This window comes from Cavia porcellus, unplaced genomic scaffold (genome assembly GCF_034190915.1).
Source record: "Cavia porcellus strain 051 isolate PalLab524CR breed Dunkin Hartley unplaced genomic scaffold, mCavPor4.1 scaffold_22, whole genome shotgun sequence".
NCBI classification, from domain to species: domain Eukaryota; kingdom Metazoa; phylum Chordata; class Mammalia; order Rodentia; family Caviidae; genus Cavia; species Cavia porcellus.
Window position 1 is genome coordinate 15,944,910 of NW_026947505.1, and position 15,240 is coordinate 15,960,149.

At 45.0% G+C, this 15,240-nt stretch overlaps 1 protein-coding gene across 2 annotated transcripts in view; it reads right to left on the minus strand.

Annotated features, from left to right (window-relative positions):
- Positions 1–15,240, minus strand: part of Enpp3 (ectonucleotide pyrophosphatase/phosphodiesterase 3) — a 77,275-nt gene that overhangs the window by 42,869 nt on the left and 19,166 nt on the right. For both annotated transcript variants that reach the window (XM_063233482.1, XM_063233481.1), the window contains exons 6-9: positions 11,246–11,343; positions 2,286–2,365; positions 1,262–1,381; positions 263–372 (exon numbers count right to left, since the gene is read on the minus strand). In XM_063233482.1, the coding sequence (XP_063089552.1) occupies positions 263–372; positions 1,262–1,381; positions 2,286–2,365; positions 11,246–11,343 (408 nt within the window). The remainder of the gene's footprint in view (positions 1–262; positions 373–1,261; positions 1,382–2,285; positions 2,366–11,245; positions 11,344–15,240) is intronic.

The following is a 15,240-nucleotide window of genomic DNA, read 5'->3' on the forward strand; positions in this document are numbered from 1 at the left end:
CAAGCAGCAAACAGCACACAGATGTGAAAATTCTAGTGTGTTGCCAGGTGACTGGTGCTAGAGAAAACAGAAAACCCATCGGCCTGGGTGCCGGAGTGCACACCCATGATTCCCACACTCAGGATGCTGAGACGGGAGGATTGCCATGGATTCTAGGCCAGCCTGGGCTACACAGCGGGAGGCTGCCTCACCAAACCGAAACACCAAGGCCTAACCGCTTGCGCCTAGACGGAGCCTCATCTGCAAGTGCTTGCCTGCCTACCCATTGTAATTCTTGTAGAAGGTAGGAAAGGAGTCATTGATCCGCACGTCTGATCCAGGCCAGAAGTAAGAGGCAGTCTTCAACCCTTGGTACTTGGCTGTCAGCCAGATCTGGGGGGAGGGAAAACAGGTTAAGCAGAAAGAGTGGGGGAATCAATGTTCATGTCATGGTGCAAGCTACCAGGAACAAAGATTTTGGTTGTAAAATTTGTTGTAATTATTACAATTTGTTCATGGTGGTTAAAATGTATAATTAGTCAAATATCTTCCTCCAAAATACAAAAGCATAGGGAAAACAATAAAAACAAAGTTCATTTTTTTTCAAATTGATAAAATTATACAGTTTTCCTTTCTCTGTAAAAGAATTACAGTCGGGCACGGTGGTGCATCTCTATAATCACAGCGTACTAGGAGGCTGAGGCAGGAGGAATGCAAGTTGGAGGCCAGACTGGGCAACTTAGCAACCTAGTAAGACTATGTCTCAAAAGAGAAATACATACATATATGTATAAGTGCGCTAAATGATTAAAATAAATTACAAAACAAATTGAGGGGAAGATTCATCTTTCTGTGTTCCTTTTTGTTTGTTGGTATGTTTCTTTTGAGACAGAGTCTTATTAGATAGCCCAGGCTGGCCTTGAACTCACAGCAATCCTCCTGCCTCAGCCTTCCCAGTACTGGGATTACAGGTGTACCCCACATGTCCAGGTCAAATTGATCCATTTATAACACATCACCCAAGTTTCACACAAGACTATTTGGATGACCCATCATGAATGTCTTAAAAAATTCAAATTTTAGGAGCTGGGGATTTAGCTCAGCAGCATAAACGCCTGCCTTGCAAGCAGGCAGTCGTGAGTTCGATCCCCGGTACTGATAAAAAGGAAAAAGACAAAAAAAAAAAAAAAAGAAAGAAAGAAAAAATTCAAATTTTAGTGCTAAATAGTAGTGAAACAGCCTCACACCCCAGCCCTTGGCAACCAAAGTGGGGGCCACTCACCGGCTGTCCACCCCACCATTTAGGGTTGTTCTTCTCTGTTGAAGACAGTGAGAAATTCTTGTTGAAAGTCACATCATACATGTTGTTGTCAATGATGCCATGGGATTCTGGATATAGCCCCTAAATGTGAGTTTCAAAAGAGATTAAGACAAAGTAACTTACTGGCAAAACATACACTGAAGTTACAGTAGTGTGAGCTCCATATCCATATCTAATAAGGGTGGTGTACATCTACCCACATAAAACACCAGGACCTGGATCCAAAGTTCAGGAGCTACAGAGAGAGGCAGACAGATATCTGTATTGCTGGTGTGTTTATAAATTAACTGTGGGCACTCAGTAATTGTTACAAAAGTCTCCACATTACCATAATGATTGCCACTGTTTATATTAGCCATAACTACAAAAATGTATTAGGTAGAAGCCTTTATTTATTTATTTTCTTTTTTAGTTTGTTGAGCCAGAGTCTCACTATGTATTCCAGCCAGGCTGGCCTTGAACTTACTATGTAGCCCAACCTGGCCTCAAATAGATGGCAATTCTGCCTCAGTCTTCCAAGTGTTGGGATTACAAGTGTATACCGCCACATCTGGCTGAGATTATTGAGTTTGTTAAATTATTCCATTGATGGGTTCATTTATAAAAAAGAAATCTTTATCAGGTCAAATAATCATAAAAATATTAGGAAAGAACAAAACTTTCCATGCCAAAGTTTACTTCATGAATAGCCTACTGTTCCCAGCAGTTCTGTTAAACCAAAGGTATTTCTCAGGGCAAGGCTTATCTTGTTTGCTCACACATGTGAATGCTAGGACATTCGTTCTTGTTAAGGCCTCACATCCTTCTATTGACCTCATAGGACCCAGGCCTTCCTGGCCTGAATTAAGCCATCAGCCAATACCATGCAACCTCGTCTATGAGACACAATCACTTCCTGTCTGGCTCTCTGAGCGACATAGCCACTTCCTGCGAAGCCACTTCCTGTCTGTGAACCGTTGGTCTCCCCATGGGGCAGACCACTCACCGTGACGATGGTGTAATGGTTTGGGAATGTCTTGGTAGGATACATAGATCTCATGTATTTTGAATGAATTCCACATGTTTCTGCAACAAAACAGGGTGATAAATTAGAAAAAGTTTTTTTCTTCCCCTGCAGTATTTTGGATAACTAAAACTCTGAACGCGAAAGCTTTCCAGAAGAACAGAAAACTAACAAGTGTGGATCAAAAATGCAAGGAAGTTGAAATTCTGACCCCTCACCTTCTTCCCCTCCAAGGAAGGTCAGTTTTTAGGAGAGGAGGGTGCCCAGTCAAAGTCTATAAATGTTTTCTGTAGAGCCGGATAATACATGTGTTGTATCTTAGCACCCACAGAGGCAAACAAATACGCATGTCTGTGTTCTGATAAAACTTTATTGACAGACAGGAAATGTGAATTCATATAATTTTCACTCCTTGCAAGACATTCTTTTTTAAACCATTCAAAACATACAGCAAAAGCTACTATGCGGCCAGCTGTGCAAAATCAAGCAGAACGGGCAGGATCTGGCCTGTGTATGAAGCATAGAAAACCACAAAAACCATCGAAACTGACCAGGAAACCCAAACTGGTTTGACTTCTACAACCGCATGAGCTACGTCACAGCCATGTTTACAAAGCGAGCACAGCTCCCTGCTTTCTGTTTGCAGCTCAGTTCCCATTCGGTCTCCGAGCCACCTATAACTTGTTGTGCACAAAGTCTGGCATTTGTCCTGCACTCACCGTTCTGCTGTTTTCCACCAGGGCCCTGACCTTCCTGCAGGAGGACAGAGCTCCTGGGGCACATGACTGTCTCCTCTGCCACCATACAGGACAAGAAATTCCCCATACCCAAATCTTAGCGCCTCTGACTTGGAAAGAAAGCTTCCCTGTTACAAATTCTACTTTACTTAAAATAAAAAGTGACACTAATTGCTGGCCAAAATGTCACAAGCTTTGCAGCTGGAAACAATAAATGTTTTCAGACAGAGGCAGGGTTGGTCTGCTTCCCAGCCCCTGTTCAGTTTCCAGTATGTTCCGGGAACTGCCTCCTTGGGGACCCTCCAGGCCCCGGACAAGCACACAACTCAGGGCCCTCTGAGGGGAGGCAGAGGAGAGAGAGTCCCACAGTCTTTTTCTGTTTCGTGTTTTGAGACAGGGTCTCGCTTTGTAGTGCAGGTTGGCTTTGAACTCACTATGTAGCCCAGGTTGGCCTCCAATTTGGGGTGATCCTCCTGCTTCAGCCTTCCAAGAGCTCAAGTGTGCCCCTGATACCTGACAAAACAATCTACATTTTTAACAAGTACCCCAAATGATTCAGATACACTTAAGTGTAAAAATTACTCAGACTTGGTTCACAAGAGATAATTTAAAATTAAACTACCCTTTATTTTTCTTTTTGAGTCAAAGACATTTATAAATAATTCACGTCCTCAGCAAAAACTCACGATTGCTAAGAGATCATGTAAAGAAAAGCTGTCTTGAGGGCCCACACTCTTGTCTTTGGCTATCCATCTTTGAAATTCTATCCAGTAAATCTCTTTATGCATCTAACCTACATGTTCTAAGAATTACCTGCACAGTGAGGCTTGTGTCTCCAGATCCCCTCTGCCCGGGCACCTCGAGCCAAGCTTTCTCACATACTGCAGGACAGACTGGTACTGAGCCACAGTGCAGGGGACTGGCCTTGGTGGCACCCTGAGGAAGCCATCTCTGCAGTCATACAGGTCAGTGGGCCCTAATCCCTTTAGACAAAGGAGATCCTCCCCACTGCTCTTGTGTATCATTTTATTTTATTTGTGTGTTTTCTGTATTGGTCTCACTAGGTAGTCCAGATGGGAGCCTCGAAGGCTGCACGACACCTCTGGCCCCCATGTTTTGGCTTCTCTTCTTCTAGATCCCATGCCCCAAGTCCCTTAGGGACCCTGGGTTCTTATCCTCCACCCAGAAGATGGGGAAAAGCCCAGAAACCTGGCCCTGGGAGACAGAGTTAAAGGTCTGAGAGATCGCTTCTAGGTAAAGCATCTTAGATCACCCACATTAAGTCAAAAACAAAAACAAACAAGTAAAAAATCCAAACTGGATCTATAAAAATGATCGTGTGATTCTTACTTTTGGCTTTATGATATGGTGGATTACATTTATTGATTTATGTATGTTGAACCATCCTTGCATGCCTCGGATGAATCATACTTGGTCATGGTGTATAATCTTCTTGATGATTTGCTGCATCATATTTCCCAACACTCAGGAGGCTGAGGCAGGAGGGTCATCAGGAGTTTAAAGTCAAGTTGTACTACATAGTTCAAGGTCAGTCTGAACTGGTAAAACTTTGTTTCCAAACAAACAAGCAAAAAGATAGCAAGAGAGGGGAAAAAAGGAACAAACAACTATAAAGCAAACTAAACAACAAAATGGCAATCGGAAATCATTTCATATTAATAATCACATTAATTGTAAAGTGATTAAAATACCCAATAAAAGGACAGAGTATAGCTGGATTACAGAACAACATCCAATAGCCAGGAAAAGTGGTGCGAATCTATAATCCCAGCACCCTGGAGGCTGAGGCAGGAGGATCACCGAGACTTCAAGGCCAGCCTGGGCTACATGGCCCTTGTCTCAAAAAGCAAACATACAATATAAAAACAGAACAAAATCCAAGATTCTGCAGCAACAGAGACTCTGCTGAAATTTAAGAGCCCATGGGCTAAGTGCAGCCATGGAAGAGGAGGCTCCATCACACAGCATCCAAAAGGAAGCAGGGGCAGATAAACTTTGATGTAAGAGAACAGACTTTCAAAGACTCGCAAAATAGATCAAGGAGGACACCGTACAACAGCAGCAGTGTGAATCCACCAGGAGGTACAACGACTATAAATCTTTACCGTGTATGCAGCCCAAATCAGAGCCCCTGAGCACATAAAGATTCCAGATCAGAAGGGAAAGGGCCAGCAGGAGAGTTGGGGATCCTGCTTCCCATAACAGAGAGGAGCCAGACAGCAAGTCAGGGAGGAAGCATGGACCTGCTAGGCGGGCTGATGCAGACCTGCAACCCAGCACCCAGGAAGCTGAAGCAGGAAGACCACAAGTTCAAGCCCAAGGGTGGAAATTTAACAACTTAGTCTCAAGATAAAAAATATAAAAGGAGAACAGGGAAGACGTTGATCAACAACAACAAAACCCCAAAACAACGACAAACAGTAGACAGGGAATAGAGTACCAATGCCATACGTAAGAAAAATCAACTACCCCGGCCCACACGATTTTCCCACTTACACCTGGACGGTGACATAACAGGCAGGTCTTCAGAAGATCACTCTTTTGTAAAAGGAAGGGGAAGAGAGAGGAGGGAGGAAAAGGGAACCAGAAGGGGATGAAAACAGAACCACCGCGCGCTGCAAATGGACTGACTCCTGCAGGGCCTGTGATCGCTGTGTACTGTAAATATGTACCAAAAAAGCAATAAAATACATCCTTTAAGCAGACTGGAGTCATAGGAGACATCTTCTCTAACTACAAGCAATTGAAACCAGAAATCTATATATTAGAAAGACAACTGGGAAATTTACAAATATGTGGAAATGAACACAAATGAACCAATGCCACAAAAGAAGAAATCAAAAGGGAAGTGTAAAAAACATTTTGAGATAAGACAAATAAAGGTGAAAATGCAATGTAGCAAAATGTACAAAGACAACAAAAGTTATTCTAAATTGTAAAAGTGCCTCAATTTACAAAGAAGAAGGATTTCAAATAAACAACTCAGCTAACTACAAAGAAGGGCTGGGCAAACTGAATTCAACAGAACAGCAGAACTACCACATATGACAATGGAGTGGGATTCATGCGAAGATGGTCTAACCTAGGTAAATCAGTTACTGCAGTACACCTCATTAACAGAACGGAGAGTAAAAATCATAACTATCTCACTAGATGCAGAAAAGCCTTTGATAAAATTCATGTTCATGTGAAGGCTCTCAACATTCTAGGAATAGAGGGAAATTTCCTTAACATGTAAAAGTCCATGACTGCCATCCGTCAGCCAGCATCCTACTTGGTTATAAACAGAAAGCTTCCTGCTAAGATCAGAAATGAGGCAAAATGTTCAGCCTCTCCACACCTACGAAACAGAGTCTAAAGTCAGCCTGCATTTCACAGCAAGGCCCTGTCTCAGGAAACAAAGACGAAAGGAGGAGAAACAGGAAAGCCCTTCCCATGATCCAGCCGGGACTTGGGTTGGAGACAAGAAGCGCCAACCTCAGCCCCCACCCCCCTACCAAGGGGCCAGCAGAGTCAGAGGAACACAGGCGGAGCTGATGGCAACTGAGGTACAAAAACAGCTTAATGCTTGTACTGTTTGATTGACTTTGCAAATCTGAGCATCTATTTGGAGGATGACAATATGCAATGTAGCCACTATGGGAGATTTCCTTCTGTCTTGTTCTTGAAATCCAATGTTATCCTCACTACTTTGTTTTGCTCCACTTTATTGCTTTGTTTTATTCAATGTTTTGTTTTTATTGGTTCTATTGTGTTGTTTCCTTTCATTTTATTATGTCTGATGGTGTGGGCAGCTACTCTAAAAGATGACAAGAGGCATTATGGTAGCAATGGTTAATTTTCTATTATCCGGTTTTGAAGTCCGGTATCACTTTCACTGTTTGGTTTTGATTGGCTTTATTCTATTTTGTTTAGTTTTATTCTTTTAAAATAAAAAAATTAAAAATAATTTAAAAAAGAAATCCTGTAAAGTTGCAGGATACAGAATTAACATGAAAATCAGTTGTTTGTTTCTATGCACTGGATAATTTAGGAGAACAGTATCATTGGTAACACTATGAAAAAGAATAAAATTCTTAGGAGTAAATTTTACTATGAAAGTGAAAGACTTGTCCACTGAAAACTGAGAAATGCTGAGGAAACAAATTGAAGAAGAAAATAAATGGAAGGACATTTAGCGCTCATGGGCTGAAAGACATGTTGTTAAAATGTTCATCCCACCCAAAGCTATCCACAGATTCATTACAACCCTGTCAAACTCATGAGGATACTTTTTACAGAAGTAGAAAAAAATTCATATGGAAGCACAAAGACCTCAAATAGCCAGAACAATCTAGGATTTCAAAATACACTTCAAAGCTACAGTAGTTGAAACACTATGGTCCAGTATGGCATAGAGACAGCTGCACAGATTGGTGAGCTCAAACGCCCAGAAGTGAAGCCAGGCAGATGCTATCAGCTGGCCCCCAGGGAGGGTGTGGAGAGAATACAAACGGGGAACCAGGTGTCTCAACAAGTGGCCGGTTAGAAAACTTCAAGTTCCCACAGAGAAGAACAAACGCAAACCTTTATCTCACACAGACTGTAACTGTGGGACACCTGGAAGGAAAAGTGGGGGGAAGCTTCACCGGCACTCAGTTTGACCTTGATTTCACAGTGACACAGAGGCAGAGACAGACAAGGAGGGCAAACCAAACCACAGAGTTCCACATGGCAGAGTAATGATCAGCGGGCGGAAACACAGCTCTGGGGCAGGAGAAAATATTTGCAACTCCTACCTAGCAAAGGTTCACAGTGAATATAGACAAGAAATTCTTACAGTGCAATTCTAAAAAACTAATGATCGCCTTTTACAATGGAGAAACCAGGCATAATGAAACGTGCCTGTCCTGTGGTCCCAGCACTCTGGAAGCTGAGGAAGGATGATCGCCATGAGTTTCAGGGCAGCCTGGACTACACAGTGAGTTAAAGACCAGCCTGAACTGCACGGTGAGACCCTGTCTATAAAAAGAAAAAAAGCGGGGCTGGGAATTTAGCTCAGCGGCATAAACACCTGCCTTGCAAGCAGGCAGTCGTGAGTTCGATCCCTGGTACCGATAAAAATGAAAAAGACCAAAAAAAAAAAAGAAAGAAAGAAAAAAAGCAGGGCCACGGGCAAGCACAGTACCTGCCTGGCAAGTGCAAGGTACTGAGTTCGGTTCCCAGTACCAAAAAAAAAATAAAGGCAAGAATTGAAGCAGCCATTTCTGGTGAAGGACAGAGTCACCAGCAGACAGACGAAAAGCTGCATCAGTGACTATGATGAAATGTAAGTCAGAACAGCAGCAAAATCTGTATACGGACATTCACCCCAAAAAAAGTGCTGAAAAGAGTGTGGGGAAACGGGAGCCCTTGTGGAATGCAAAACAGTGCCGCTGCTAAGGAAAACAGCATGGAAGTCGTGCAAAAAATAGCAACTAGCATGGTGGCACACGCCTGTAATCCCAGCACTCAGGAGGCTGAGGCAGGAGGATCTCTGTGAGTGCAAGGTCAGCCTGGACTACATAGGGAGACCCTGGCTCAAAAACAAACAGAAAAATTAAAAGCAGCATGACCATATGATAATACAATGTCACTTCTGGGTAGACACCCAGAAATCAGGATCCCAGAGACACGAGCACCGCTGTGCTCTGCTCACAGTACTGACAGAGGCAAGTACTGACAAACGGGATGCTCTGGGAGGCTGAGGCAGGTGACTGCAAGTTCAAGCCCAGGCTAGGCAATTTAGCAATATAACAAGACCCTGTCTCAAAATAAAAATAAAAAAGAGGTTGAAGAGTAGCTCAATGTGAAGTCCCTGTATCCAGCCCCCAGTTACCTCCAACCTATGTCAGTTTCTTTTTTGGGGCATGGGGGTTGAGACAAGATCTCACAATGTAGTACAGGCTGGCCTCCAATTTACAGCAATCCTCCTGCCTCAACCTCCTTAGTACTGGGGTTGCAGGCACCATGCCCAGCTCCAAATAGTTTAGAGAAACTAAAAATAATAGCAATAATGATGTGGGGTACACATTGATAATTTTCCCCTTTGAAAGAAAGAAATCTTGTAACACGCAGCAACATGGATAAACCTTAGATAAGACACTATACTAAGTGAAAAAAAAAAAACCAAAAACATGAATGCTGCGCGATTCTACTCATATATGGTGCCTAAAACAGTTAAAATCCTGAAAGGACAATGGAGAAGGGTGCTAGCCAGGACCTGGGTGAAATCATTAATCGTAGAAAATTTTGGTTTTGTAAAATGAGCCAAGTTCTCAAGAGCTGCTGTGTAGCCCTGCACGTATAGATAACAAGTCCACGTTGTGCTTTTGCTTAGTTATTGTTTTGCAACAAGGTCTTCCTGCGTAGCCCAGGCGGCCTTGAACTCACAGCCATCCTCCTGCCTCAGCCTCCCGAGTGTCGGGATTACAGGTGCACGGTGCCCATCCTATGCCCGCAGCACAGTCTCTCACCTCGTTTTCCGGGAGCCTGGCTCTAACCCAGGTCGCCTCCCTCTGTCTCCCTGCCCAGTGCCTGGCCTTGGCTCGGCCCCTTCTGTGTCCCCTGCCCTCACTAGACCAAGTCCTTACCTCACTGTGAGCTGCCGGAGAGCAGCGTTCTCAAGCCTCAGTCACTGCAGGTGACCAGATCCTGCAAGCTCTGTGGCCCTAACCAGGCCTGGAGGGACATGAGGGATGCAGGCTGCTTCCGTGAAGTGGCACTGTTTTCACCATCTCAGCCTTAAGCTACCCGACTCCTAACCCCACCTCACACCTGCTCTGACTCGGACCCGGCAGACGTCAGTACTTATGCACAATGCCTTCGAGCATCAAGGGGATGTTTGTCTGACTAATAAAACTATTTTATACACTGGAACCCAGAGAGCTCTCAGTGGTCCAGTATATTTTCATCCGTGTCATTTCCAGTTTTCAGCTGGATGAGAAAGCCTAACAAGTCCCCTTCAGAAAGAATTCAGCTCAGCCCGGCTTGCTCAGTTCCCTCCGGACTTGGGATTTGGCTCCCAAATGGTCAAGACAAGTTTAGATAATTAAGCAAAAACAGAGAGGAGTTAGTGAACTTTCTAAGCCGGTATCAGTCATCGGGAAGTGACAAGGCCTGGATTTGGAAGGTTCTCAAACTCTGCTGAAGACCAGCCCTAGAGGGCAAGGGAAAAGCCAAAGAGAGTGACCCTTGCATTGCAGGGAAAGTACAGTGATTGCCTTTTACAGTCCTGGTAATTTTAGAGCTGGAATTGAAATCGACAGAAGGACACATTTGATCTAGACTCTTTTTGTTGTTGTTTTTGTGGAGATTTTTTTGACATAGGGTATCCCTCTATAGTTCAAACCAGCCTTGAAGTCACAATGATCCTCCTGCCTCAGCTTCCTGTGTGCTGGATCCCAGGTGTGTGCTACCACACCTGGTTTTTATTCTTCGTTTTATGAGAAAACTCAGGCCTAAACTGGGCATGGTGGCACATGCCTGTAATCCCAGCAGTAGGGAGGCTGAGGCAGGAGGACTGCTTCCAGTTCAAGGCCAGCCTGGGCTACAAAGTGAGTTTAAGGCCCCATCTAAACTGAATAGTGAAACCCTGTTGCAAAAAGGCAGCGGAGTAAGAGAGAGAAAAAGAGAAGAAACTCAGGCCCAGAAAAGTCAATCCACTTGCTCAAGGTCAAACAGCTGTTTTTCTTAATAATTCTGAAACAATTTTAAAAAGGATACCAGTGAAATTATCATAGAGCTGGGCCACAACCCTGTAATCCCAGCACTGCGGAGGGAGGCTGAGGTAGGAGGATCGCCATGAGTTCAGTGCCAGCCTGAACACATAGTGAGACCCTGTCCCAGAACAAAAAGCCAGCAGATACAAACAGATCTCCCCAGAACAGGTATTATATTCAAACACGAAGCAAATCAGATTAAACACACAAATAAGCCAGCTACCAAACAACCAAACAATGGAAAGTGGAGTCCATGCCGTCCCAGCTGAGAATCCACAAGCGCCAAGCAGTAAAAGTGGACGAGCCTGGAAGACCCAGCGGCTGGGGAACCGGAGGAAAGCGGGCCCCGCCCCGCCCCGGCCCGGCCCGGGCCCGCCCCGCCCCGCCCCGCCCCGCCCCCGGCCCCGCCCCCCCCTCGCCTGCGCCCCCTGGCGGCCGCACTCACTGAGCTTCTTGACGTTGGGCAGCAGCCGGCTCCACGTGTCCAGGTACTCCGCGCGGAAGCCATCCATGGAGAACAAGATCACGGGTGGCGGCTCAAACCTGCGGACACAGCAGCGCCTCGCCACCGCTTCCGTCCTCGGACCGCGGTGTGCACCGTGGGCCCCGGGAAACACTCAGACCCCGAGGGCGCGGAGGCCGCCAGCTCCTGAGGGCCATTCGGATTTGGGATTTGGAAACCCTCTCTGTGAGGTCTTCTAATTCTAAACGTCTGAGTGTTTTAACTTAGCATCGCGACATCTAAAGAAACTAATATATATGTACACTTCAGCATTGCAACTGCTTTGTAAATCAATAGTTAAGGTTAGTTTTTGTGTTATAGCCAAAGATTGTCTTTTTTAAATTTTAGTATTAGCTGAGTGTGTGGCACAGACCTGCCCTCCCAGCACCCAGGAGGCAGAGGCAAAAAGATTGCTGCGAGATCTAGGCCATTCTGGCTACACAGGGAGTTTAATGCCAACCTGAACTACATATGAGATGGAATTCAGAAAGCAGTTTATGGATGTATTATTCTAAAGTTCTGTATTTTTTACTGAGTCTTCCAATATCCAAAGAATACTGATATATACCTCAAAGCATTTTAATTTCTTACATTTTTCTAAGGCAAAAATGATCAAAGGTAACTTTGGGGTTATAGCCAGAAACTGTCTTTTTTAGATTTAGTACTCTTGAGTCGGGAATGGTGGTGCAAGTCCTGTAATCCCAGCACTTGGGAGGCTGAGGCAGGAGGCTCACTGCGAGTTTGAGGCCAGCTTAGGCTACCAAGTGAGCTCAAGGCCAGCCTCAAACTGCGTAAAGAGACCCTGTCTCAAAAAGATAAAAAGGAATAAATGCAGTTAGTATTCCCTTGACTTTGAGTTTCACCTGTAGTATTCACATCTGTGTATACACACATGCCCAAGCCACAGACCTATACTTGATACTATCTGAACCCTGCCTTGTAACCAACCACCAAGGACAGCAGACCTCGACAGCCCTAAAAGCTCCTTGGGGTCCCCTCCAGTCCTCAACCTTGCCACCCACAACCTCTGCCAGAATGAGCAATGTCTGCACTTCCAGTAGCCTCGATTAGTTTTGCCTGGATTTGTACTGATATAAACATGTAAATTATATGCAAATTACACATGCAAATTGCACACCATTGAAGCCCAAGGAGGCCTTTGCTGTGTCAGGCACCTTTGGCTTGAATTACACAGGAGACAGGGCCCTCTCCCTCACGCACTCACAGACCGTGTCCTCGGTGTCCTAGAAATGCTGGTGGCAAACGAGCCACAGCTCACGCTTTCTACTCTTGATGGAAATCTGGATTTTTTCCAACTTGAGGCCACTCTGAGTAGCAGCTGTGTACAAGGTTACATTTAAATTCCAAACAGAACATACAAAGAGTATGCAAAAGAAATCATTTCCAACGCAGTGCCGCGTAGTTGCATTGTCTAAATTCTTGAAAGAAAACATTTTTCCAAGAAATTTGGTTAGGGTGAGGCTGTTGATATTCTGATAAATTACTCAAATTACTCAAATGTGATTAAAAGATTAAGGGAGTGAGTGCTACCCACCTGATAAGATAAGATATAAGAGACAGAAAAAGGCTTGGTGGGGGTTGTTCGTCTTTCACTAGTTGCTTATTGCTGCTGCTGCTTGTCTTCTGCTCTTCAGTGCCCTCCGCCACACCACCCTGCCCTGGAGCCAGCCAACTTGGGACTGAACCTCCACACACTGTGAGCCAAACAAACCTTCCCTTCCATAACTTGTGGGTGTGGAGTATTTTGTCTCAGCAACAAGAAAGATGACTAAGACACTGTTTTAGCAGTGGGAATAAGGTGGAAGGGACATGGAATCCACGTTTGAATCAGGGAACCACAGCGTGCCAAAGCCCACTGTGATGCCTGCAGTAATACTCAGAGTCAAGGAAATACAGGGTCAGGCCGGAAAAGCGTGACTCAGCAGAGTGAAGAAAAATTCTGCAACAGGAGCCTGCGGTGGTAGGAATTAGAGCAGCAGTTGCTTTGAGGAGTAGGGAGTGGGCAGAGAATGAGGGAGCCTGGTGGGGTGGTGTAAATATTCTGTCAATAGGCTGCAAGTCTATGAATTTCCACTTCTCACTATGCCACAGACATGAGATCTGAGCAGTGCAGTGTGTATGGATTATATCTCAATCAAAACATGACAAGGGATGGTGTGAAATGACTTATGTAGGAAATTCATCATAAAATTGAAGATTCCTAGACTGGGTGTGGTGGTGCACACCTGTAGTCCTAGCACTTGGGAGGCTGAGGCAAGAGGACTGCCTTGAGCTCAAGGCCAATCTGGACTTTGTAGGGAGACCCTGTCTCAAACAGACAAAAAAAACCGGGCATGGTAGCCCATGCCTGTAATCCCAGCACTCGGGAGGCTGAGGCAGGAGGATCCTTGCAAGTTCCAGACCAGCCTTGGCTACCGAGTGAGCTCAAGGCCAGCCTGAACTGCATAGTGAGAGCTTGTCTCAAAAAGACAAATAAATAAATAAAAAGGCCTGGGGCAATTACTTATTTTTTCATGAAGCCATTAGCATAATTCTCATTAAAAATTTTATAATTATAAATATGCCATCATAATATCATTGCAGCTTAAAGACAAGGCCAACTATTTATAGAATGAGATCTACTAATCTAATACTATTCATGTCTCAGTGTGTAGCTCCCAGCAATCCTCCTGCCTCAGCCTGCAGGGCTGGATGACCAGCATGGCTGCCGAACCCCACATCTCTTTCTTAATGGCCTCCCTGCTCTCCAAGAGCTCCTCCTTGCCCTTCAGAGCACATTTTGCACTCTGCTATCATGAAGACCCATGTAGTTGAAACATCCTTAATTATGTCGTTGGTCTACATTCCTAAAGATTTACTTTCCTGCTCACGGAAGTCACAGTTCCCTTCCAGTGACCCCTATCAATTTAGCCTCCTATGGTCACAACAGGTGACTGATATTTCCTGCAAACCACGGTGCAGTGTTTGCTTCTTTGGGGAATTAAAATGCTATCTTGTGTTTTGTTTTTTTTTCGATTGTTAGTAACGCTGGACACTGCATCATGATGCTTTTCCTGCCTATCATGAGAGTTAAATAAAGGTACTAAGGGTATCAAAAACTGGCATCCCAAATCTCATATTTTGTGTTATCATCAGCAAATAAATATAGGAAGCGAAAAGACCAACTCATTCTCCACGTGCCCCCTACCACCCCACCAGGGGTGTCACACCTAGACTACTTGGGCATATCTGTCTGTCTTAGGGTCCGGGCTCCTTTTCACCCTGTGATGAGTGAAATATGGCAGCTCCTGCAGGAAGCAGGAGGGTCTGGATTTTGAGGCCAGCTGAGATTACAGAGGAAGACTCTGTCTAAAAACAGTAAGCAAAAAAAATACAGCTTAGCTGTGCAGAAAGAGGGCTGCGGGCAATGTAACATCTCCAGGAACTGTTCCCAGTGAACACTGCCAACACTGGGCAGAATCATGATACACACAGCACACAGGGCTTTAGAGTGTGAGAGAGGCCTGACTCCACACGGACTGAGGGGAGACAGCCAGTGTGCCCCACCTCACCCCACACCCCTTCATCACCAGCTTCCTCCTGTCTGGTCTTACCCTGATTCAAAGTGCTATCATATTTAGATCTAGATGTCCTCCTAAAGCCTCATGCAGTCGTTGACAGCACACCTCAGGGCCGTGACTGGTTATGGGTGCCTATGGTGGATTTGATCTCAGGAGAGGGGGCCTGGCTGGAAGAGTGTGCGCCCCTGGATACTCCGCTTCCTGCCCTCCATGCCCTGAGCAGCTTTGCCTCCACCAGGCCCCTGTGCTGCGCTGTCCTGCAAAGGAGCAGCCTCACAATGGAAAGAAAGATGAGCCAATGTAAACCTCTCCTTCCTTAAACTGTGGGCCCTGGGAAGTTTGTCCAAACAGCTGCCA